This window comes from Urocampus carinirostris, chromosome 8 (assembly GCF_059441175.1).
Source record: "Urocampus carinirostris isolate Australia breed hairy pipefish chromosome 8, RoL_Ucar_1.0, whole genome shotgun sequence".
Lineage (NCBI taxonomy): Eukaryota > Metazoa > Chordata > Actinopteri > Syngnathiformes > Syngnathidae > Urocampus > Urocampus carinirostris.
The window spans coordinates 17,659,042-17,685,665 of NC_142356.1; the positions used below are offsets into that span (position 1 = coordinate 17,659,042).

The window sequence follows — 26,624 nt, forward strand, 5'->3', positions numbered from 1 at the left end:
TGGAAAATTCGTTAAAAACAGTAATCAAATCCTGTGCTAAAATATCCCAAAAAGTCCGATAAAATTCGAGGCTGAGCCCGTCCTCCCCGGGTGATTTTCCTTTTTTAAAATTCTTTATGCAATCATCCGCTATCTCAAGATATAATCTATTACATGCCCCATTTCATTCTCATGCGTTTCTTTCCTTTCATATAATTTTTTGTAGTAGTCTTCGACTAGGCAGCACGGCGGCGCAGTGGTTAGCGCATGTGGGTTCAAATCCAGCTCCAGACTTCCTGTGCGGAGTTTGTATGTTCTCCCCGTGCTTGCGTGGGTTTCCTCTGGGCACTCCGGTTTCCTCCCACGTTCCAAAAACATGCATTTCAGGTGAATTGGCCGGTCCAAATTGTCCCTAGGTGCGAATGAGCAAATGAGTTGTCTGTCCCCGTGTGCCCTGCGATTGGCTGGCAACCAGTTCAGGGTGTCCCCTGCCCACTGCCCGATGATTGCTGGGATGGGCTCCAGCACCCCCGCGACCCTACTGAGGATAAGCGGTTGCAGCTAATGAGATGAGATGAGTCTTCGACTAATTTGGTTGTTTCACTACTTATTATAAGCTCGTTTTCGTTTTGGAGTTTAAAAAGCTCCTCACTTTTGCTCATATTTTTTTTTTTAAATAGCGCGTACATTTTTCCCCTTCTTCTATTTCTCTTTCTTTGCTTCTTAGTATGATGCCTTTGATCTTTATTTCCACCGAGGCGTTTAGTTCTTGTTTGATCTCTCTGATTTCATCATTAAACTCAATCCCCTCTTGTGTTAGGGAAAAACAGCGTTGGAGTCTTCTTTGTAGTCCCGACGTGCGTTTCATCTCTTTAGGTTTCTTATTTTTCCTTGCATTTAAAATAAAAATCTGCCTTCGTTTCTTTGTCATCTCCCACCATTGTGCTCGTGAATCATACGAGTCTTGAAGGGTCTGCCAGTCCTTGTACCCCTCCCTGTATTGCGCGGCTAAGGCCTCATCCTCCAGCAGGGAGCAGTTCAACTTCCACAGACCTCTCCCAACAGTCATACCTGAAGGAAGTGAGAGCAGGACAGTAGCAAGTGATCTGAGAAAAAGACAGGAATTAATCTGGCATCACTCAATGTTAAACCCCTTGCAAGTATGTAGTCTAGTGAACAGGGTTGGGTAGGGTTACTTTAACTGGATTACTTTCAATTACTTTTGGATCACTCCAATACCAAATATGCTAATAAAAGACAAAAGAAACTAAATATGAATAAAATAACTAAATTTTGTACAGGCTTGTGGAGAAACGGAATACATGGAACGGCAAAAATGATGTTGGCAAGCTGTTTGGATTTATTTTCATTTTGTTTCTGTTTATGTTAGTTTTGCCGGAGATCAAAGCCAGGAGAAAAAGCTTACCACATGTTGTGAGTCATAATTGTATTCATATTTAGTTTATTTTGTCTTTTATTAGCATATTTGGTATTGGAGTAATCCAAAAGTAATTGAAAGTAATCCAGTTAAAGTAACCCTACCCAACCCTGCTAGTGAACCTTGGTTGATATTGATATAAATTGTGCCCTCAGATTTCCTTCACGTTCCGCTTGATCGTTTTTGTGTTACTGGCCCTTTAAATGTACCTCTGGTGGGCCACGTATCGCCACGTCCTCGCGCATGCGCTGTCTCCTTCCTCAGCGAGGAGTTCCGGGGTCGTTCTGTCAACCTCACAAAAATAATTGAAACAACAACAATACCACACGATTCTGGACGCTTTCTTTCTTATTTTTATTCATTCAAAATACTGATAGGAGTCTCCTGGGGGTTGTTGTCGGGAGTTCTCTTCCACTGTCGTCTGAAAATATGAACTTCTTTAGGGGAGTGATGGGCGGGCAGGCTGCCGGGCCGCAGCCGACTGGAGCCGAAACGGTATGGAGCTAACCCCAGCTGTTTACCAAAAGATTACCATTTGCTCCCTACAAGTTCGAATGTGTGTCAAAATTCACTATGAAGACCAACTATATCTGAATATTTCCAATAACACCTTCGCATGGTCATGTATTTAATGAAGAGATCACCTTTGCTAATCTCAATGCTAATGTGGTCCCTCTAACATTTACTGAATATACCATGCGCCTGCGTTAACAATGGTTACTCTTTTCATCTTGCTTTTTTATCCATATCCAGTGATCTTTATTCCAGTCAAAATATTGTAAATCGATTTCTACTGATCAATGTACATTTGTATAATAACCTTTATTTATTTAATGTTTCGCCATCGGTTATTATCAACTTGTTTTGAACATCCATACATGTTAAATCTGGGGGACTCTAATGTGTAAAGGTCAAACTAAAAATGTTTTCCCTCTAAAACAATCGTGTTATTTTTATTATATAGGTCTAAAAATAATCAGGAATGTCCAAATCAGTCAATTCAAGTCATGTTTATTTGTATAGCCCTTAATCACAAAGAGTCTCAAAGGGCTGCACAGACCACAGACTATTATGACTCCATCCCCTGGTCTAAAACCCACATGAGGGCAAGGAAAAAGTCAAAAACCTTAACATGAGGAAAATGAAGAAACCTTGAGAAGGGACCGCACATGAGGTAATCCCCCTACCAGGATGACCAGGTTGCAACTGATGTTGCAATAACAAATAATACACATATATTGTCAACATAAAATATATGTTATTCATATGCTATAGAAGAGAAGTGTGTTTTAAGCTTAGATTTAAACAGTTCCACTGAGGTTGCAAATATAATCTCTGGGGGAAGAGCATTTCACAGCACCAGGGCCCGATTGGAGAACGCTCTCGAACCTGCGGATCTCTTCTTGGCTCTTTGGATCACTAGTAGACCAGGATTTTCAGTAAGGCAGAGCTGTCAACAATGAGTGGCTTCAATTGTATATGCTGGTATTGCCTGCTTGTGAAACTGCAGCAGAGCGAACAACATTATCAAGGACTCCTTTCACCCTGGCCACCACCTGTTTGACCTGCTGCGCCCTCTGGTAGGCGCTACAGTTCTCTTTATATAAGGACTCAAAGGCTCAGAGATAGTTTCTTCCCAGGGCCATCACCACCCTAAACAAGCTCAGAAGACAATGAACAATGTGCACACATATATTTTATTCATTGACTTATTATGGAATTTTTTTGCTGTTACATGTTATTGTAGTATTTTTTTTGCACAATTGCTTCGACGCTCTTGACATAATCCATCTCCTAGCACTAGCTTGAACATATTTTTGCCAATTCATCCTGACATTATTTTGTTTTATTTCTCTCCTTTTGGTCTTTATTACATGTTTATCCAGAAGTTACATGTCTAATCTTGTTGTTAACAATGTATACTCCGTTGTTATCAATTACTATAAATACAATTATTATACAAATTCAGGCTAGAAAATCTGACTCCCCTCTGAAAAATCTGATTTCTATGAGCCATGGCATACTCTGAGCTCTGCACAGAAGAATCTTTTGCCCCAGTATGCAGAGGGCTGTAGCTGCATGATTAAAACCTGCTTCTCCTACCCATGCTGCATGAGCAGCTCCGCTGAATGCTTGTGGACAGACATCCTTCCAGCAAAGCTGGGACTTAGTGATCAGGCTAGAAACTTTGCTTGTGTCAAGGGCAAGAAATTGATGTTTTGCTTGGTCAAAGGGTGTTACATGGCCTGGAAAGGCATACCAGGCTTTGGAAGTTCTTTTTTCTTTGAAGATTTCTAAAGGGATGTAAAAATATTTACCGTATAGCAGCACTTGTGTTGAAAACACCTTCACTTGTCGCATCGTTGTTCATGTGAAATACAATGTTCCACTATTTATGTTAAATATTCCTACCAGGACTGGAGCGCTTGTCACTTATTGTCATTTTGATGACTTGATTATGCCTTTGTACTCATTGCTTCAATTCTCAAGATACTTTCCAGTTTTGCAAAATGTAGATCTACTTGTTTTCTTTCACACTTATAGCTGCAGATTCTGCCACGTCTCCACTCGTATATTAATATCATGATGACCAAATTCAGCGCCACATGTATTTACGAGATTTTTGTAAACAACGGCTAAAGAAAAAGGACATTAAATGTTATAAAATAATTTTAATGTGGGGTTGGCCAAATATTTCTAAATATGCATTGAAATATTCTACTTGAATAAATTATATGAAAATGTTATGAATTGACAAGTATGTACATTAATGTGTAAGCAACATTCAAATAAATCCAATCACTTTCTTTGTGGCAATTGTTTGCTGTTGAAAAACATAGCAGCAGAATTATAGTACTGTACTATATTTCATTTTTAGACTTAGACCGAGTTAAATAATCATTAACACTTCCTCTGTTCGGCGACAGATCCAGAAATTGTGCGACAGAGTTGCTTCGTCAACTCTCCTCGAAGATCGCAGAGATGCGGTCCGTGCTCTCAAATCTCTTTCCAAGGTAAGATTGCAGCATGTTTATAAAAAGAGAATGGAACTTTATTGATATGTTACTTATGGCGTTTTGTACAGTTTCCTCAGAGTACTTAATAGTGTTGCCAACTTTTCACAATAGCAAATTTGTCATTTTTATGGTGCACCTTCAAACAATCTTGTCACACGATTACTGCGGTGTGATTTTTATCAAGTGGATAAATGATTTACCATGTTAGACAATTGAGGCCACTAATTGAGGATATATTGTTCATTTTACAATTGCCAGTTTTGAGGAATACAATGAATGTTCAACTGTTAGTAACAGGCTAACAATTGACTGGAGTTTAGATGTTTATCAGGGAAGATGGAATCACCGTTTTAAATAGATTTAACATAATTGTCAAGTATCTGGTGAAATTGACTCGAGATGACTAAATTTCTTTTGTAGAAGTATCGCATGGAGGTTGGCACACAAGCGATGGATCACTTGATTAACATCCTGCAAACAGACAGGTACTTGCCACTGTTGTTTACTCTGATTGAAGTTGTAATTAAAAAATATTTGTATTCCATATCATTAATAGAAATAAATTTGCATTAAAACTGCCACTGCCACCTTATCGTTATCAATATTTAAAGCATGGATTTAAATATTGATAGCAAGGCTTTTATGCAGCTGTAAAATGACTTAATAGCTATTTAATAAAAATGTTCTTTTTAAGACAAAAATGTAAAAATCAGTCCATTATTTGCCTTAACACATACTACACAAACTACTTGTAAGAATCCTTTTTCAAAATTATTTTCTAGTCAACAATTCTCAAGAGAAACATTTTTATATATTTTTCACAAAATCCAACAGGTCTGACTCTGAAATCCTTGGGTATTCTTTGGACACGCTGTTCAACATTATCTGCAATGAAGAAGAGGAAGAGCAAGGTAGCTAGCCATTGATTCAAAAAATATTAATTAAAAAAAGAAAAGGGAGTTTCGGTCTCAACTTCGCCTTTTGTTGTTTCTTTTTGTGGGCAGTCACTCATGAGCCCTTTGCTTTTCCTGTATGCTAAAAGTGTGTTTTTTTTCCAATGTAAATATTGTCGTTTCTCCCTGTCTTCTTTTCTTCCATGTCTTTATCTCCAGACGAATCAGAAGGTAAAACTTTTTTTTTCACTTTGCATGATTGCCACCCTTTTCCATTACCTTGCATCAACAGACTTAATCTGGTCACACAAGTGAAGTTGCATTGTTGAAATAACCATTATTAATAATGCATTGGAAAGCACTTATGCTGGCTATGCTTGTCTATTGGAAAATTCACTTCTTCTGATCTGATGAGTCATATAGACATTGCATCAATCCATCTCTCTCTTTCTAAATGGAACCCAGCCAAGGCAGGATGCCACAAGGGCATGCATGTTGAGATAGAAGCACGTCATTTTACAATTAGGTATTTAGATTATTTCTGCATCGCATACTAAAAAAATGGATTTTTAAGTAAAAGCATATTTAGAGCATGATTAATATGCTTACTGAATAAAATCCTTTGGTACATGAAGGAGATTTTTGACAATTATTTTGTCTATGTTGTGCAATTGTGCTCCTTACATTAAAGCCAAAGAAAAAAAGTCTGACATTGTTTAAATCAATGTCATTTTGTTTACTCTATGAAAACCGAATTGTTCTAATATTCTAAGGTATTGCACGTTTATATCCGTCTTATGTTTGGGTGTACAAATGAAATTGGGTAGGACTCTTAGTGTTTTTGAAGAGAGGAGCTTTTAGCTACATGTTACTTAAAATGCTTTCTTTTTGTCCATTTTTTTTCTTTTGAGGTGTATCCACATTTCCCATTGAAAGTTGAATTTTTAGAAAAACATGCTTCTGCGTGATATAAAACATGAATCAGACAATCCTATTTAAAATGATTAACACCTACTAATTTTCCATTAAGATTATTTGAAAAAAGGTGAGTTGGCTCCTATATTTTCTGTACTACCTGGGAGAAAGTAAATGCTCTAATTATATTTATAGCTTTGTAGTATAGCCAACAAGTAACTTGGGCTGAATGCGGCAAAAAAAATTCTTGTATTTCATTGTGCTTTTTGCAGAACTTGAACCTGTCACCTCCTCTTTTTCTTTTTTTACTAGATGAGACTGCCCAGAAGCAGGATGATGACTTAGGCGCCAAGTTCACAGAAGCATTCATCCAAGACCCTGAGCACATCACACTGCTCCTCACCATGTTGGAGGTACTATTCTCAAGCGTTGTATGGGCAGGGTTGCTATGGTTTTTGCTAATTGTGGTGGTTTTCTGAATGGTTGTTTTTTCACATGACAAAACAAATTTGTATAAATAAACACCGCCTACCCCTTCAAATTATTTCCACCCTTATCTCCTGGTGCTTAACAAAAGTAAATTTCCAGAAAAAAATTGTACCATTTCAGCAATTTTTTTTCTTAATGCCACGTCTGCTTTGCATCACAGGAATTTGACTTCCATGTGCGCTGGCCTGCTGTCAAGCTGTTGACCGCCCTTCTAAGGAACCAATGTGTCCAGCTGCAGAAAATCATCCTTGTTAGTCCAATGGGTATGTTTGAAAGCCATTGTATGCTGCAATGCTCTCGATTTTTTTGAATATCCATGCATTATTTTCTTGCCCTTGCAGGCGTCTCCAGATTAATGGATCTTTTGGCCGATTCCAGAGAAGTGATACGCAATGACGTGAGTACTTTCCAATATATATTTTTTTTACTGAAAAGTATTTACCTATATTCAATTAAAAACCAAATGGGCCCATTTCCTATCACCACAGGGCTTGTTGCTGCTCCAGCAGTTAACCAAAGGCAATGCTGCCATTCAGAAGATTGTGGCCTTTGAGAATGCCTTTGAACGGCTCCTGGATATAATCACTGAAGAGGGAAGCAGTGATGGAGGTACAAAATGCTCAAATGCAAGAGTTTCCACTAAAGTCTATCTTTAATTTGAAGAGGGACTTCAAATACAAATTGAACGTAGCCTTTTCATTTCAACCCTTCAAGTATCTGAATTTAGTGTCACCTTCTCACAGCAGCAAAAAGGGATTATATAACTGCACAGTAAGGCAGTACGTAGCAACGGCTGGTCCATTGGTAGCATGCTTCAGTGTTACAAAATACTAAATACATATATACAATGAAGAAAATAATTATTTGAACACCCTGCTATTTGGCTATTTCCCACTTAGAAATCATGAAGGGGTCTGAAATTTTCATCGTCGGTGCATGCGCACTGTGAGAGAGATAAACTAAAAAGAATTATCCAGAAATCACAATACATTATTTTTTTTAACAATTTTTTTTTTTGTTAAAAAAGGTCCACTGTTGTAGAAATAATTAGAAAATGGAAGAAGCTAAACATGACAGTCAATCTCAATTGGAGTGGAGACCCATGCAAGATATCACTCAGTGGGGTCTCAATGATTCTAAGAAAGGTGCTACACGACAGGAGTTGGTCAATGACCTGAAAAGAGCTCGAATTATCCAAGGTTACTGTAGGTAATACACTAACACGTCAAGATTTGAAATCATGCATGGCATGAAAGGTTCCCCTGCTTTAACCAGAACATGTTAAGGCCCGTCTTGAGTTTGCATATGACCATGTAGATGATACAGAGGAGTCACGGGGGAAAGTATTATGGTCAGATGAGACCAAAATAGAACTTTTTGGTCATAATTCCACTAAGCGTGTTTGGAGGAAGAAGAATGAAGAGTACAATCCAAAGCACACCATCCCTATTGTGAAGTGTGGGCGCGGTAGCTTGGGGGTGTTTTTCTGCATGTGGGACAGGACGAGTCCACTGCATTAAAGAGAGGATGACTGGGGCCGTGTTATGTGAGATTTTGGGGAACAACCTCCTTCCCTCAGTCATAGCATTGAAGATGGGTCGTAGCTGGGTTTTCCAACAGGACAATGACCCGAAGCACACAGCCAGGAAAACCAAGGAGTGGCTCCATTAGAAGAATATCAAGTTTCTAGCAAATCCCAGCCAGTCTCTAGACCGGAACCCAATCGAAAATCTTTGGAGGGAGCTCAAACTCTGTGTTTCTGTCCGTAGAACAAGACCTTATAGTATATATAGTAACCTTGGATAATTCGAGCTCTTTTCAGGTCATTGACCAACTCCTGTCGTGTAGCACCTTTCTTAGAATCATTGAGACCCCACTGAGTGATATCTTGCATGGGTCTCCACTCCGAATAAGATTGACTGTCGGTGTTTCTCAGCAACAGCCCAGAAACCTGACTGATCTAGGGAAGATCTGTGTGAAGAAGTGGGCCAAGATCCCTCCTCAGCCAAGTGTGAGCAAACCTGGTGAAAACTACAGGAAACGTTTGACCTCTATAACAGCAAACAAAAGCTACTGTACCAAATATTAACATTAACATTTAATTTTCTCAGGTGTTCAAATACTTATTTGCAGCTATATCACACAATTAAATTGTTGAAAAAACATGCATTGTTTTTCTGGATTTTTCTTTTTAATTTATTAATTTGTACATGCACCTATGACAACAATTTCAAACCCTCCATGATTGGGAGAAATAACAAAATAGCAGGGTGTTCAAATACTTATTTTCTTCACTGTATATATCAACTAAAAATCCAACACAGGAATGTTCCCAGCAAGGCTGCAAAAACCAACACAGTCACGTTTTTTGCCACCTTTGGCTTCGAAGCTAACACTGCAGCTGTGGTTTTTCATGCACTGCTGAAAATGTTTTCTCAACTCCCAACATTTTTTATTTTTTACCACGGACCGGTTTCACAACGCGACATGATAGTGTCAAGGAAGCAAATAAAAAACAAGTGATCATAATACCACTCATTATGCTGGTTTTAGCTTTTGTTTTCGGTGTGAACCCTGCGCATCTTTCTCCCCAATGACCAAGCTTATTTTAAATAACAAAGAAAATACGTTACAGAAATATTTATTCTTAATATGAAGTAGATGTTGTTAATCAACATAAAATAATTATGTTGTTCGAAGTGTTATGTTTTCTGTAACATTTTATAACAACTAACAAAATTATTTAGGAAAGACGATGAATACAAAAATCAGTTTTAAGGTAAAAAAAAATACATGAGTTGACAATGTGGCGGATGGGCTGTATTTACCTATACTTGAGTAACAATGTAATATTTTATAACATTAAAAATGTATTCGTCAATTATAATTTGTGTTGCTTAACTTATCCTATAATAATCCAGAACACACAAATCCCCCTAATTGTGTTACCGCAGTGATTCAATTATGAATTAACACAATAGTGCATGTTTGTGCACAGGAATTGTGGTAGAGGACTGCCTGCTCCTACTGCGCAACCTCCTCAAGAACAACAGCTCCAACCAAAACTTTTTCAAAGAGGGCTCTTTCATCCAGCGCATGAAGCCATGGTTCGAGGTCGGCGATGACAACTCGGGATGGTCGGCCCAGAAAGTCACCAATCTCCACCTCATGCTGCAGGTAAACTCAGCATTCTCGATAGCCTTTCTTGGGGTTGTTACAAAAGCACAGCATAACCACTATTCAAAGCTAATGTTCAGAATGTTACTTCAACTCCCAAGTCTTGTTTTGTAGCTCCACAGCTATTTTACAGTATTCTGTGTTATGTTTGTTAATCCCAGTTGGTCCGAGTTATGGTGTCCCCTGTGAACTCGCCTGGAGCAACGGCCAGCTGTCAGAAGTCCATGTACCAATGTGGCCTGCTGCAGCAGCTGTGCACCATCCTAATGGCCACCGGAGTGCCAGCGGACATCCTCACTGAGGTAAATTGCGATCGTTATTTCCAAATTAAGAGTAGGCCTGTGCAGTATTTGAACCTTCTTACAAATTCCATATAGACCATCAACACTGTGTCAGAAGTCATCAGAGGTTCGCAGGTCAATCAGGACTATTTTGCATCAGTCAATGCACCATCAAACCCACCAAGGTGAGACACAAACATTTCGGAGTATAGAAAATTTCACTTTTATTTGATGAATAATTCACCTATATATGTTTTTGCACGCTAGCCCGGGGTGGGTAAATGTTTGAGTTGCGGGTCGCATTTAGAAAGGAGGAAAAAATTGTGATTTTATTTTTGTATCGACGAATACGGTCCCAAATCTGATACCTCGCAATGCATTAGGGGAAAAGGTAACGTGGGCATATCTAATTCCTTATACTGTTGCTAGTATTTTTAAAAGTCATTTTCAGCAATTTCATTGTAAAAATTCTATTCATTCAAAAAATAAACATTAACACGAAAATTTTTTGGGTGTCAATTGTCATTCAGAATTGCGCTGACTATTTCCATTTACAAATCAAGAAACCTGCAGACATCTCTATTTTGTCATTTTCTGTGCGATTTGGATTGTGTGCCCAACATTTGTTTGCAATCTGTGCTCGTTTTTATTTTTGAGCAGCCGCAAGCATTGTTTTCTAAGCTAATTGTTTCAATTTAGCCTACATTTGATAAGTTAGCTAAAACTATATACGATGTACGATATTATAAGTAATATGGCTTCGATGGCAACAATCATAAACGTTTGAGTTCTCTTATCTAATAATAAGTGTGCGCTATAAACCTGAGCATTTTTATGAGTGCCTCAGTCCAATCTTTTCACTTTAATACATTTAACTACTGATCTCTCCTTTTTATGATCAGGAGTGTTTGCTGGGATCCATTAAAACCTCAATTTATGATCACTAACTTTTTTTTCTCCAATTCTGGCATGCAAACACACAGCATAATGATGGGTATTTTCAAGAAACTTGGCAATGTTCAACTGTTGTTTACTACACAATGCTAAAATCTAGAAGAATAGTTTTTTTCTAACAAAAGATGAGGGTTCAAGCTTTCTTTTGACCTGTCCTATGCCTCTATCGCTACAGAGCTAAATTTTCTGTAGGCCTTTACGAATGAGTCAACAAGGCCAAAATTGGCTGGGCACTTCCAATTTGAGAGTAACATCTGGCATTGACTTAGTTCATGCAGCTGTCCACTCTACATCTCAGCACTTCCCTTTATTTTTGCTCCATAGACCTGCTATTGTTGTCCTGCTTATGTCCATGGTCAATGAGCGGCAACCTTTTGTGCTCCGCTGCGCTGTGCTGTACTGCTTCCAGTGCTTCTTGTACAAGAACCAGAAAGGGCAAGGGGAGATCGTGGCCACGCTTTTGCCTTCGACTATTGATGGTTAGTTACACACTTCATACGATTCTGCATTTTTTTGGGGCAATTTGTAAGCGCGGAAGTGTTTCATCTAGTATTATTTTTGACACTGAGATGTTGCATTAGAATTGTAATACCAGATCATACATGCCAAGAAGACATTCAATCAATATTTGTAAAAAATTGTAAATACCAGCCCTCTAAAGCTTGCACCAAATGCCCGACTCACGAACGAGATGGGTTCTGGACGATTGTTTGTAAGTTGAATTTGTTCGTAAGTTGCTTTAGTGCTATATTTTGTACGTTTAAGGTTAATATAAGTATGTTTAAGGCTTGTATAAGTAACCTGTATTGTTTTGTACTAAACATTAAACATTTCATAAAATAATATGCTCTATAAAGATAAATAAAGTTTAGTTTAACTTACTTTTGGATTATGCGCTTCAAGAGGTCATCCTCCATGGTAAAAAGTGTCCGAAAAAAAAAAGCGTTACGAGCATTCTCTCAACCGCATCAAGCTTTCTTATTCCACTTTAATTTCAAAAGAAACGCCTCACCTCTTCTTTAAACTTTACATATATTGAATGGATGCACGAGATATTAAACAATAAAAATGTCAAAGTTCTTGGTGTGCTGGAGATTGTATAGACATACAGTATAGAATGTTTACATACAAACTAGTAAGAGGAAGCAGATTTTTTTTTTACTTCCGGGTGGATGCTGGGTGACCTCTCGCAGCCCCACACGCCGGTAGCAGCGGAAAGAAGCACTACAGTAATGTCCTGTACTCGGAAAAAGGCGCACACAATACAAAATCTAACTTACAGCATTGTCCGGATATTTTTTGACATCCTGAACTTTTTTTTTGTTGGTATGTACCGTTTTATGTAAGTGGAATGGTCGTAAGTAGGGGAGCGTCTGTATTAACCAACATTTTTTCTGTTGCTACCGTCCCTCAGCCAATTCCATCTCAGCCGGCCAGCTTTTGTGCGGCGGCCTCTTCTCAGCTGATTCCCTGTCTAATTGGTGTGCGTCGGTGGCCCTGGCCCACTCCCTTCAGGACAACCTCACCCAAAAAGAGCAGCTTCTGCGGGTTCAGCTTGCTACCAGCCTGGGCAATCCACCCGTCTCTTTGCTTCAGCAGTGCACCAACATTCTCTCTCAGGTAAACATGCATAATAATAGTGTTATAGTTTGGGGGTTGTCAATTTGGTAATAGCCTATGCCCTATGGCAGGGGTCTCCAATGTGGTGCCCTTAGGCACCAGGGATCACTCTAAGGACAACTGAGGCGTCGCGGTCCTGTTCTGAAAATAGCTCACCAGTGCTGGGTCATTATTTTTATTTTTTTAGTGGTTGACTGAGTATTTTTAATCATCGTTCCAATAATTAACATGTTGATAAGATAGTAAGAACATGATAAGATTTTGAATTATAATCAGTAAAAAAAAAAAGTAGCTCTTGGCTTGACAAATGTTTGAGACCCCTGCCCTAGTGTTTGCAAAGTAATTGGACTACACTATTTATCGAATGGCATAAATAATGCATGTTTTGATTATGCGTCACATAAAATTCATTCCAGTGAGGAAAAACACCATATGCATTGTTGAACATTACAACTGTAAGTAAATCCAAAAACAAAGACTAGAATTAAACAAACTTATGTATGTATTAGAAATATTTCTCCCACGCAAAAGGGTAATTGAATCTTCAAATGTAAACCAGGCTTATTTTAGTGGCCAAAGGTTGTCTGTGATTGATTAGAACGATTTTACATTGGTTTTTCAGGGTGATAAACTCAACAGGCGGGTAAGTAAAGTGTGTGCTTCATGTGTTTGTGTGTAGTTGATGAGGGTGTTTTTTTCTTTGTTTCGGCTCGGCTTGGCTTGTGTAGCAGGAAGTTCTTAAAGGAGTGGGGGTGGGTGTTTGTGTGAAGGGGGTCTTGGTGAAAAGCAACTCCTGGTTCCAGGTTTCTATCCTGTGGCTTAACATAATCATGTTGCACTAATGCTAAATCATGCATTTCAGTCAGCATATTTATTTTGTGGTTCACAACACATTTAACTTAATTTTAGATCCTGATGATTAAGCTTACATTTGTGAGATTAACATTAATTTATTAGAATTAAGTCTTATGTTTTAACATTAAACAAATTTATCATTCAATTTATCACCCTTTAACACTCATCCATAATCCTGTATTAACTTTATTTTAATTATATTATTTTATTTTATTGGGTAACCAAAAACTTTAACACTCCAGGCTTAATTTGTTTCGAAGAAATATGCTTATTGTGTTTGCCTGAAATACAGATGCTAGTTCTCTGTATGCTTATTTCCGGATTATTTTCGCATAACTTGTTTGTTCAATAAGACCTTCTGTTTGTTTCAATTTTTTGCATCGTGTGCTATTTGGAGACTCATTCTAAAAAGGTAACTTGTAAATTGCATAGGTTATGCAGAGCTTGTTGCACGTGGCAGGCAGCTTCTTACCCTTCCCCTAAGTTTTAAAGACATGTTTGGTTGTATTTTCAACACGTTTAATTGACTGAAAGATATGTAAGAGTTCCTAAATAATGAAAGATAATATAGTTTATTTAAAAGCATGCTATGGTTTTATTCGATCATGTCTTCATCATTATATCTTAACGTTGCAAGACATGTTTGTTCACATCTGCTTTTTTTGCCATTAACCTATAACCATATTAATAACCACTTTTACACAGATACTGTTATTCATGCAAATGATGAAAGATAAATGTATAATGTTTTTATATGTTCTAACTTGCTTCTCAGGTAAATACATTTCAATAAATAATGGTAATTCTTGTATGTAAATAAAACAATTTTATATATATCCACAGGTTGATGGAAATAAAATTAAAATATTGATTTATAAATTTACAAATAATAAAATGAGCACTGGAGATCCCATTTTTCACTAGCAATGGAAGATACCTGTTCTGTGTTCTACTCTACAGGGCAGCAAGGTGCAGACCAAGGTGGGTCTCCTCATGCTGCTGTGCACATGGATCAACAACTGCCCGATCGCTGTCACACACTTTCTACACAATCAAGAAAACGTCCCTTTTGTATCCTTGGAGAGCCTCAATAGCCTTGCTCAATCTTATAGTTTCATGTTAACATTTGGGAAGAAAGTTGTTTTCTTAAAATGTTTTTTAATATTAGGGACATACATTTTTAAAGTTAAATTATTTTTTTCTTAAAAGTTCTATTCGGATAGATCCAGGGGAGTGAAAATGGGTTCTCGATGCTAAATAAAACTTGTCCTTGACGCTTCGATCACTGTAGCTCACAACGCAAATCTCTGAGAACCAGGGTGAGGATGAACGCCTGGTGCAAGGCCTCTGCGCGCTGCTGCTGGGTATTTGCATCTACTATAATGACAACTCGCTGGAAAACTACACCAAGTGAGCACTTCGCCCTTGCCCCGCCACAAGATGACTTGTTAACTTTTTGGGCTGTGCTCCTTGTCCACCTCAGAGATAAGTTGAAGCAACTGATTGAGAAACGCATCGGCAAGGAGAACTTTGTGGAAAAGCTGGGTTTTGTCACCAAACATGAGCTCTACTCACGCGCCGCCCAGAAGCCACAGCCAGTTTTCCCAGCTCCAGACCAGATGCTCTTCGACCATGAATTCACCAAGCTGGTTAAAGAACTGGAAGGTCCGTACCCAGGAATCATTGAAGATTTACTTCTGTCTTATCGAAAAACGGAAACATAATTTCCGAACATTATTTGCTCCTGTGGCATAAAATAGGTGTGATAACCAAGGCAGTCCACAAATCTGAGGAAGATGAGCAGAAAGAAGAGGAGGTTAAAAAAACGCTGGAGCAGCACGACAACATTGTCACGCAGTACAAAGAGCTGATTAGAGAGCAAGTAAGCCTCCTTTCATCGAAAAGGAAAATCACATCCCAATACTTAAATACTTCAAGGTTTTTGCCTCTGTTGTCAGGATGCAAAGATACAAGAGCTGAAGGAGCAGGTGTTTTCCTTGACCAACCAGACTGAACAGATGCAGGCCACTATGGCCCAGCAACTGAGCCAAATCCAGCAGCACAAGGACCAATACAATCTCCTAAAACTCAAACTGGGTAGGTTCATTTTAGTGATGGGAATTCCAGCTCCCTCTTTTCGCTCCCAAACGGCTCTTAATATTTGTTTTGTTGTTTTAATCTGTATATAACCAATAATTAACATGAATAACGGGAATAAGTAATGGTTTAAAAAATATTTTATTACTCTAGAATACCAGCCTTTATTGTTTTCACTCTAAAGTGAACTTTTAACTTATTTCAACTTAAATGGAGCAACTTTATTTCATGAGGAAAAAATGAAAATATTAACTTTTCAGTGCCTTAAATTATTAAAAATTAAAAAAACTAACTATTTGTGATTCGTCTTTTAACCAATTTAGACTGAAACAACAGAGAGCCCTTGAAAAACACTCAAGGAAATTTTCAGTTAAAATGCGTATATATCTTTCAATTGAGAGCCCAACTCTCCTTTTCCTGCATCCTCTCCGTTCATTTGGACTCTTTTTGTCCTCTGTATTGCACTTTTAAGAGACGACACAACACATATTGACCAATCATGTATGGCTTCAATAGAAAAAAAGTAAGAGAAAGAAAAAGAAAAGTGTCTTGAAAGGTGCCAGCTCCTGATAAGAATTGGAAGCTCCCTCCTGTTGTTCACTTCAAAAATGTACTGCTTTCTAATGCTTAATGTAGACAAAGTGTGGTTGCAGATTGACCCACTCAGCATTTGGCATTAGCATGTATCCTGACTTGTTTGGTAAACTGTCAATTAGGTAAGCTACCGTAAATCATCCATTCATTATCCTCAGTCACAGGGGTGCTGAAGCCCATCCCAGCTATCTTCGGGCAATGGGCAGGGGACACCCTGAACTGGTTGCCAGCCAGTCGTAGGGCACACAGAGACCGACAACTCACTCGATCATTCGCACTTAGGGACAATTTCGACTGGCCAATTAACCTGACATGCATGTTTTTGTAATGGGAGGAAACCGGAGTGCCCGGAGGAAACCCATGCAGGCACGGGGAGAACATGCAAACTCCACACAGGAGATTTGATCTTGTGACCTTAGAACTGTGCCGCACACGCGCTCACCACTGTGCCGCCGTGGTGCCCTACTGTAAATCAAACTAAATATAATATATGTATTTCCTTGCCGTAGTAAAATATTTGCTCATAGGATTATTTTATATATTTTACACATTTTAGTTTAAAGGTGGCGTTCGTCAATTGAAAATATTCTACTTGCTGACACCATCCTCTGGATAAAATCATCATTGCAGCCTCTGTCAAGATCCTTTTGTTGCGTGTGGAAGTATGTGAAGTGCTTACTCGTGTGTGCTTGAATAATTTCTCCCTTTTTAATTTTTTTGAGGGTTTTGGGTTGGCATTTGGACTGTATTTGAAATGGTCCTATTCTTATTTTCACCATTTTCATACTGTGATAAAAGAAAACCGTGACCATGCGCGTAAAATCACTCTCCTCTCCCCATCCCCTCGCCTCCTTTCCTCAAACGTAATGCGCTCCATGGCTGTAAAACAGAGGGTAAAAGTAAGATAAAAGTGAATAGGCGCTGTGAAAAAAAATATATATATTTTAACTCAGTTGGGAATTGTTAACACATAGATAATAGAGAAATATTTAATTTTTAACTTTTAAGGAGAAAACTCAAGCTAAGCAACCCCCCGTTAAATTTTCAAGGAATGCAAATGAACTATTTAGATTGTTTTATTTGCTCTTTTGTTGTAAAAGTATAATGGGAAGTATAGACTTGTTCTAAGGGATGGGCAGGGCACCTGTATGATGCGGCAGGGGTAAACCAGTGAAAGCTGTCAGCCCCTGCAGTTGAACAGAAGAGTATGTTGTGTCACCTTGACCCGAGTGACATGGCCGCTTTCTTGTGTCCCATTTCATCTGTAGGGACGAAAGTATGACCAACTTGGGTGCAGAGGTGCTTACCTTGTTTGGGTGTTTGGGCATTTGATATGGCAATGGTTACATTTTCGTGTTTGTTGCTATTTTTTCTTTTTCTTTGTTTTTGTGTATGTGTTTGTCTTGCTGTCGGTCACCCCTCTAGAGGGATATGACCAGGGTAGATAGATAGATGGATAGATTATTTGCTCTTTAAAAATGTTTTTGTAATATTTTCAACTCGCCTTATAAATCACTTATTTGGATATCAGAATACAAAAAATGGATTGTCGTGGAGTTGGTTAATTATAGAAAAAATAATTGGCTGATGTATTCTATTTTTTTTTTTTAAGTGACACTTGAAGGAAAAAATGTGTACACCCATTGTAAACTTTCCTCATTGCTTGTGAATAGGCAAGGAAAACTCAAGTAACGCCAACAGCACGCCGGGAGATGGCAGCCACGTAAACGGCATGCAGACTGAAGAGGCTGCGCAGCTTCGGGAGGAGATGGAAGAACTGCGTAATCAACATGCCCTCCTTCAGAAACAGCTCAGTGAAAAAGACGCCATCATTGACTCTATGGTTAGTAGGGACTTTCTTTTATTGTACCTCATGTGTTTAATTTTAGTAGCACAAAGATGAATTAGACAGCGTATACAGTGACCGCTTGCTCCTTTTGCTCTTCAAGTCATGTTCACTTGTATAGCCCTTAATCACAAGAAGTCTCTATGGAGTTTATCATTTATCACTGGTTCACTCCTTCGCGGGAATAAAATATTTACCTAAAATACACGGGGGAGCATCTCGTACAGCCAAGATTAACAACGATTGGTCAGCACCTCTTGACTTGAGAGCTTCAAAAACGATTGGCCAATTTATATCATAGCTTCTTTCATGCTGTATTGTGACTGGACACCTGCTCTGCGTTTCTTCATCTCACTGACAAGTGATAGTGTCCCGCTCCTTTCGTCATGCCGCCTAAACCATGCATCTGCCGAACCCTTTGTGCTCTCTCGCTCTCTTCCTCACTCACTCACTCGCTCGCTCAGTAGGCAGGACTTTGACCAACAAAAAAAAAAAAAAAACAGCAGCTCATGTGACACATGTACTCTTTCTCTCCCTCTCTCTCAGGGCATTGATCAAGATGTGCCCCCCTCCCAAAAAAACGTAGACTAATTTTAAATGGGTACTGGGTTTCAATTTGTATTCTCTCTCTGTTGGTATGTCGGCATGTCCCTTTAATGAAGGGGCTCCCCCCAATAAAACTGACCAATTTAAACTACTGTATACTTTCGAAATCGAATTGATTTATATTTATTCAGTATTTGCGGTTGATAACAGTCCCCATTAACCACAAAAAACGAGGGATCTCTGTTTGTGCGTTTTGCGGATTTATTTTTGCATTCATTTTCTAATAATTTTGTGTTGTTAGCGTTCCGAGGGGTCACAGCTAACAGAGGGTGCAATAGAAGGCTCGGACAACACAGAACTTCTTAAGGTAAATGACACGTCACTGACAATAATGATGATGAATGTAATAAACCAGATTTGTTGTCCCTTAAAGCAATTGGAATTCCTGAAGAGCCAGGTTCAGTCACAGGAGGCGGAAATCAGCCAGCTTAAGTCAGACAATGAGAACTTTCTTAGAGTCGCTGAAACAGAGGTAGATATCTACAAGTTTTTTAACATTTTAATTTTGTAAATAATCAAGTTCCACTTTTACAGTCCACAGGTGCTGCTTCAAGCAGTCATTCCTCTGTGGATTCTACCAGAATGACTGAACTGGAGAGCAGATTATCGGCGCAGACGTCTAAAATTGAAAGCCTGAAAGTGGGTGAAAAATATTTTGTGTTACCTTACGAAAAAGCAGAAAATTGTGTTCATTTACTTTTTTCACTGTAATATTGTCGCAACAATATACAGTAGACCCCCGGATCGCAAAGTGAAATTAAAAACCTATCTCAATGTGTAGTTAATGCGTTACAAACGCCTGGATTTCTTGATTGAAACATTAGAATACCTAACTCGTATATATTAAGTACCACTTATGTGTAATATGTTTATATGATTGAGTAGCATTATAATTAAATATACATACATACATATATATAAAGATTGCATTTTATTTAACTTTGGTGTGACGTGGCTTGAGCTGGTACAGTTGAGTTAGCAGGTGAATGCAGAGGGGGATGCAACGGCGGATTAAAAATGAAACTGATTTTGAACTGTCCACTTGCGAGGATTTTAACCCTCTTAGAAGATCTCCTTACTTTAATCACTTACCTAACTCAAATAAAAATCCAAACCATCCTTTTTTCCAGCCATGCAACTTAATGAGAGAAAGCAATTTGTGTGCCGTCTGCATATTTCTTGATGATCGGAAGCTTTGTTTCCATGGATATCATGTTTTTGCTTCTCCCTTTTGCATCCTTGCGAGGTTTTGGCCCCACAGTAAATAAATAGAGAATGAAATTACCAACTTGTAAAGTGTTAACAATGAACACAAGATTCAGAAATTAATGAAGAGAAAGGAGTCTTGGGAGGGGGATCAGCGAATAGCATTTCGGCATTTTCATGATGCCGTGACACAAATGGAGGGGAAGGCTGCTGTGTTGGATGGATACATTGTAGAGCATTTCAGGAGAGGTGGTAATTCTGTGATAGTGTGGCTTGTAAGGTTGTTTAATATAGGTTCCCTGTTTGGAGTGGTACCAGAGCATTAGTGTAGTGCATGTGTAGTTCCCTTGTACAAAGGGAAAAGTGACAGGCTGTGTGTAGTAATTTGAGAGGTATATGTCTGTTGAGTGTGATGGCAAAGCTTTACGGCAGAATTTTAATTAGAAGATTAAGGGATAAGACAGAATGAGTATTTGGGGAGGAGTTTGGGTTTAGAAGAGGAAGGGGATGTACAGATGAATGAATGAATGAATGAAAACTTTTTTTCGAACATTAAAATAACAGATCAGATATTTGCTGTCAAGTAGTTGTGTGAAAGGTTTATAGCGAATGGAATACACCGGGCATTTATGGATTTAGAAAAATCATATGGCAGGATAGATCAGGAGGCATTGTGATAAAGGATATATGGGGTGTCTGGGAGGCTGCCGCGCTCTGCGCAAAGTTTTCATGAGGATAGTAGAGTTTTTGTGATAGTGGGGAGTGAAGTGGGTGCATGGTTTCCGGTGAAAGTGGGTTTGAGTCAATTTGTATATGGATAGAGCGATGCGTGAGGTGTGTCTAAGAGCAGGTATAGTGTGTGGGGGTGACTTGCATGTAAGTCAGCTGTTGTTTGCAGATGACACTGCTTTGGTGGCTGACTTTGCTTTGGTAGTTGAGTTTGATAGAGTGCGTAAGAGAAGGAAGTTTAAGGTGAATGCACACAAGAGTAAGGTAATAAGGTGATTGAGTGGTGGTGAGGTACTGTGGGTGTTTTTGAGACTTTGTTGAATGGTGTACAATTGTAAGAGGTCCTTGGTTTTAAGTATTTGGGTTCGTATGTGTTTCCGCAGTCCAGTGTTTAGCACATTCGCCTGACACTCTAAAGGTCTCCGGTTTGAGACTGGGTGGAAACATATGTTGGCCTAGTGAGGGATGGGGCCTACCAGGCTGTACTAGCCCAAGGCACACCACAGGAAATGGTGCCCCATACGACCCTCGTGGTTAAGGGATCCAATCAACCAACCATGTAGCAGCAGGTGGGGTTTTGGGGGAGGATATGAAGAAGAGGGTTGGTGAAAGGTGAGAAGCAAGAAGGGGGTAAACTTGTGTATGCTGTCGGGCCTCTCTGTGATGAAGTGTTGCATGGCACAGCAACTTAACCCTTGTTGTACTGTGGGCTTATTGTTCAGATTTACGTTGGGAAGAGCAAAGGGGAGTAAATGTTTGGTGAATATGAGTGTGTTCTTGACTCTAGCCACCTCCCCCTGGGGGGGATATGGCTTAGGTATATTGATTGATTGTGATACAAACCAATAGCAGACTAGCATTTTACATAACGTCAACCAATATCAGACAGGCATCCTGGAGACACAACCGTACATATGCCTGAACACCGCAAAGTTTGAATTTGATATGTTTTCAGGGATCAGAATTTTCCGCGGATCCGCGGATTTCCGCTGTTTTTGAACCCCAAAGGTCATTCCCATAAATCGTCTAAATTCGATGAGAAAATATTTTGGGGGGTGAGGTATGATACGTGACTATTTCATCACCCCAGGTTAGCAGTTAGAGATCGCGAGAAAGATCTGCAAAAAGAAGCGCAGCGCATTAGATCTATAACACACAACAAATAGATCGACTCCTACCATTGGTCGATAGGTTCACTGATAACCAATCAGCGGAGCTTTTGTTCAGAGCATTGGCTTTCTCAAACATAGCGCTCCTTCCGGTCTTTTCAAACGGTGAAATGAGTGTTTGAAAAAGTAAATATGAAAATACTAAGAAAAGAAGACGAGGCTTTTGTCTCCGAGATTGATAAAGGAATCAAGAATAAATGTAAGTGGTCATGGCTGGAGAAGACTGTCACAGACTGACATGTATTTTCTTTAATCATGTTCAGTTTGTGCATTCTATTTTCAAATTAATGATGAATGGTTATTAGTGTATATATTTTCATATATATTGTTGATTAGTAGCTAAATACAAGGTCCATCTTCATCATCAAAACACAACAACAATGGTGCTGGTTGTAACATTGTAATCCCCCAATTGTTTTAAACATTTTAAAACTGAACAAAATACATGGTTTCTGTTTTGTTGGATTTAATTCATTCTAGTGCAATTTTCACATAGCAAAAAAGATAAATGCTGTTGGCTTCAGGGGGGCTACACCCCCCTGAGCCCCCCACCGGGCTCCGCCCTAGACCTGGCCTGTATTTCAGCTGAAAATGAAAATCTCCATTCTGATCCCAGTGTTATGGGCTTGTGATAAGATGCGTTGATGTCAGATAGTGAGGTAAATGCCGTAAAGAAGGGCTGAAAAAAATCCTATTCCACACCATAAAGTGAAAACATCATAAAGCAGGATTGCTGTATCCTGGGGGTTTACAGTACTTTTGTATTGTTTATTTAAATGTATTAATAAATAATCTATTGTGAAAATATTTATATCATGTTGATTTGTGGTTGAAAACTATTAAATGTAGAATACATATATGTCATTGTCCTTTCTTTAGGAGGAAGTCAAAGGCCTGACGGAGGGCCGAGCACAACTGGAACAGCAGGCGGCCTCGGCCACCAGCTCGGCGGCTATTCTGCAGACTGAGATGGCCAAGCTTAAAGAAGAACTGGTGGAGTCCAAGAAGGAACAAGACGACTTGCTCATGCTGCTGGCAGACCAGGACCAAAAGATCCAGAGTCTTCGGCTGAGACTTAAAGACCTCGGAGAGACGGTATACAGAACCCTAGAATAACAACTATGTAATTGGAGCAATATGTTATCCAACAAGAATTTGATCTAAGTGTACCGGTTCTTAAATAGTCTTGCACGCCTTTTTTTGCTGTCCTAGGATAAAGTGAAATTGCACCCCTGCTACATTATTAGGGGGTAGTGGCCCTCTCGTTGGCAGAGCACGCTCCGCAGTGAATCGTCAGCGCTTTGCGCACACATAGCACAGAGAATGAGTATAAAGGGTTGCAGATCCTCAAGTGACCCCGGGAAAAAATATTTAATGGGGATGAGTAGACAGGCTGAAAAGATGGGGATAAAGAGGAAAACAATAGTCGCCCCAAAGCTAAAACCAGGAAGTTTGACTAAGAGTATTTGTTGCATAGCTTCACTGCAACCCCTGTGTTAGACAAGGACATCCTGGTGGGCTTGCTTGGTTTAAAAATATTAGCGGCAGACAGCTTGAAGCCAAAAAATCTAAGCTATCGCCCACTGAAAGACGCTTTTCATTGGGCGTGAGGGGTTTCCTTCTTTCGAAGGGGGAAGCGTGACAGATAATAATTTAGAATCACTGCTTTAGTGTACCGGTAATGTGATAAATAATAACGTCGAAGTGTCAATAAAATTCAAAATGGTTACTCTTATAAAACCTGTTTTGAACCTGCAGGTGGACGATGAGGACCAGACAGACGAGGACGACAGAGATGAGGATTAAAACAGGACTGGCTTGAGGAACTTGGACTTTGATTTTGAAGCAGGTGTTCTCACTTTGGCGCTTGCCTTTTTGGTTCCTCACATTCTACAACAATACGTACAACTTCTTTAGTGGCATCATGACTCCAAAACGAACACTCAAAGTCAGTGGTTCATCTCAAAGAGGTAACACACTTTACTCATAATAAAAGTTAATTTGAACTCACGTGCTACACTTAGACACCCTATCAAGAAAATGAGCATAAATATCATGTTTAATTTCTCTGTGATATGCTGCAAAACTGACTAAATGTAAAAAACAGAAGAGAATATTTTGTCATCCAGCTATACAGTACTGTGTAACCATTTACGAGACAACTTGAAAGCAAGACTTATGGAAGAATTATAATTGTTGGTAAATTAAATTTTACGAAATTAAAACGCTGTATTTTGTATTGTTTACCAATCATTATGTCAAATATTGTTTTGCACTGACGGGTTTGTGCCTTATATTGTTGCAGTATCTCTTGTTCAACGCTAGAGAGAAGCAAACCCCCTATATTAAAAAAAATGCACCATTCATTGCAGCACGTTCTATTAATAGACCACAGTTTACAGTAAGACAGCCCAGCTTCGGTGTTTTTCGACATTGAGCTAGTGGAGCAAAGACAGGGTTTGATAGTAGCTTACCTTTTGAATACTAAAAACAATTTTTACAGGGAAAATAAAAGATTTTTGACGAATTGAAAAACATTTGGAAATTGATGTTATATTTATTTTAACAATCAGATAATTAACAGGAAATTACAAATTGTAGCTTAACTATCAATGTAACAAAACAGAGGTGTGCAATACATTGCACCAATAAGGTGTTCATTCATTTACAGAAAGTACCCAATTTTACAAGAAGCTGGGTACAAAGTGGATGATTGCCCACCAACCGCACGCATTTGCACCTGAAGACTGGGGTCTTCAATGAGATTTACCTGAAGGAACAGTGTGCATTATTTGACCATTGTATGGTGTCGTTTAACCAAGAATGAGTGCTGAAAGCACAAGGAAGAATACAAACTACGGATACTCGGTGACCAAAGGGCTGAATTTTTTTTCCAAGACCTTGGTGAGGTTTGGGGTACCCATGGCAGCGAGACAACACATAATGTTGTTAGCACCCTCTAGGTGTGGCTCGTGTTATGCCTGATAAATTCAAATGTATTGATATGAGTATTAAAAAAAATCATATTTATGACTCAGTTTATGTAGTTTTTCTTTTTATTCAATATTTTTTAACAGTGAAGTTTTTTGGACCACTAAGTGGCGCTGAAAGAAAATGAAATAACTAGAAATAGGGCCAGAATGTCCAACCCACTTTTCCCAATTTTTCAACAAAATTTGCTAACCACGAGTCTGGAATGCCCTGCCCCTTTTCTAATAAAATGTTCTAAAAATCATGGTTGTCTGTTTTCTTATTTTCATTCAATTGTTTGCTAAGAAAATTTGTTGCTAGTCTTTGAGTTTTACACCATTGATGGTGAGCACTAAATTGAAGTACCGGTAGTTTTCAATAGACTGTTTAAAGCTTAATGGATAGTAATTACTGTATGATGGCGCGTTCTTAAACAGATTATAAAAGTCTTTTATAGGTTTCTTTTTTTTTTTCAATTAGGCACAGAACGTGTAGTGCTCCTCCCCACAATCATGCAGATATGTTCCGAAATATTCCCTGCGCCATGGATCAAAGTAGACAGTTTAACCTCATATCTCCTTGAGCTGTGATGTCACCAGATAAATGCAGATCATTTCATTTCATGACTTCAAAACACGGCGCATTCCGTTGAAAAACGGACAATGATTGTAGTAATCAGCAAATGCATAGCGCTCATTTCAGCTTGGAGTAATTGGAAATTTGCTTACCGTGTTGCTGGGGGGCTTTTTTTGTCTGAGTTGATCATCAAAAGGTAAGTTTACCTGCTATCGTGTACAGCAGGCATTCCTTTTTTTACTTCGCCTCATTCTTAGGTGATTGTGACTTCTCCTCTCCTGTTTTTTCCGCTTGTCTTATAACTAATATAATATTGTCTAGTTTGCTCCTTGTTAGCAATCAGATGTTTCGATATTTGGGGGTAGATTTTACTTATCCTCTGCAAGGAATGACATCACAGATTAACTGGGAGCCGAAGATGAGATGACCTTTTATTTCAATTGAGGGGAGTTAACAGATTCGAAAATTGATTTCATTTTTATTTTTAATATTATTTGTGAATATGCCATTACCCTTAAAAGAGCTAGAGATGATTTGGAACATTTTCGCTCTCGGCCGCCATCTGGCTTGTGTCACCAATGCAGCTCTGTCAGCTCATTCATGATGCGTGCAAGTATGCACATTTCTTAGGCGCGCTTGAATAAACTCATGGTTTTTTTATCTTCATTTTGGTTTGGATTGGCATTTGGACGGTAATTGAAGAAGGGTTCTTTTACCATTTTCATGCTACACCAACAAATAGAAACAAAAAAAAAACCTGTGGGGTACAGGCATAATATCACTCTTGAGCATTTCCCGACCCTCCCACTTAATGGCTTACCCCCCTAAACTGCTTTGCTAAAAGTGAGATAAAAGTAGATAGCATGGTGGAGAATAAAGCATATCAGCTCCATTAGCAAAGTGGGGCATTGTTAATACATATTTAATAGAGAAAATATTCAGTTTCAACTTTTTTTAGGGACACTACAAACGATACACCCCAACTTTAAAACATTAATTTGCACTGTGGTATTCTATTTTAAATTATCATGAACAATCAGATTGCACTTTTTAATTTCATTTCACGTTTCAATTACAATAAATTATATTTGATTGTCACTTTGTTCTTGTGTTTCACTACTCTTGGATATTTTCAGTACTTTAATACTCTTGTTAGTGCTTTCATTACTTTGTCCAAAGATTTAAGTAGTTTTTATTTCATGTTTTCCGGCTT

General features: G+C 38.7%; 1 protein-coding gene across 2 annotated transcripts; it reads left to right on the top strand.

The window, feature by feature from the left end:
* Positions 1-1,670: 1,670 nt before the first annotated feature.
* Positions 1,671-25,100, top strand: uso1 (USO1 vesicle transport factor). Of its 2 annotated transcripts, XM_088341817.1 has the most exons (25): positions 1,671-1,912; positions 4,345-4,431; positions 4,855-4,919; positions 5,269-5,345; positions 6,555-6,655; positions 6,892-6,994; positions 7,073-7,128; positions 7,220-7,340; positions 9,730-9,908; positions 10,070-10,210; positions 10,286-10,374; positions 11,468-11,622; positions 12,558-12,763; positions 13,386-13,406; positions 14,579-14,689; positions 14,910-15,028; positions 15,102-15,283; positions 15,379-15,500; positions 15,577-15,715; positions 17,983-18,152; positions 19,003-19,068; positions 19,135-19,233; positions 19,296-19,400; positions 22,745-22,960; positions 23,624-25,100. In XM_088341817.1, exons 1-25 carry the CDS (start codon positions 1,847-1,849, stop codon positions 23,669-23,671), a joined length of 2,844 nt encoding a protein of 947 aa, XP_088197943.1. In that variant the 5' UTR covers positions 1,671-1,846; the 3' UTR covers positions 23,672-25,100. The 2 variants fall into 2 exon arrangements, with proteins under 2 accessions (XP_088197943.1, XP_088197944.1); XM_088341818.1 differs by lacking the exon at positions 13,386-13,406.
* Positions 25,101-26,624: the final 1,524 nt, after the last annotated feature.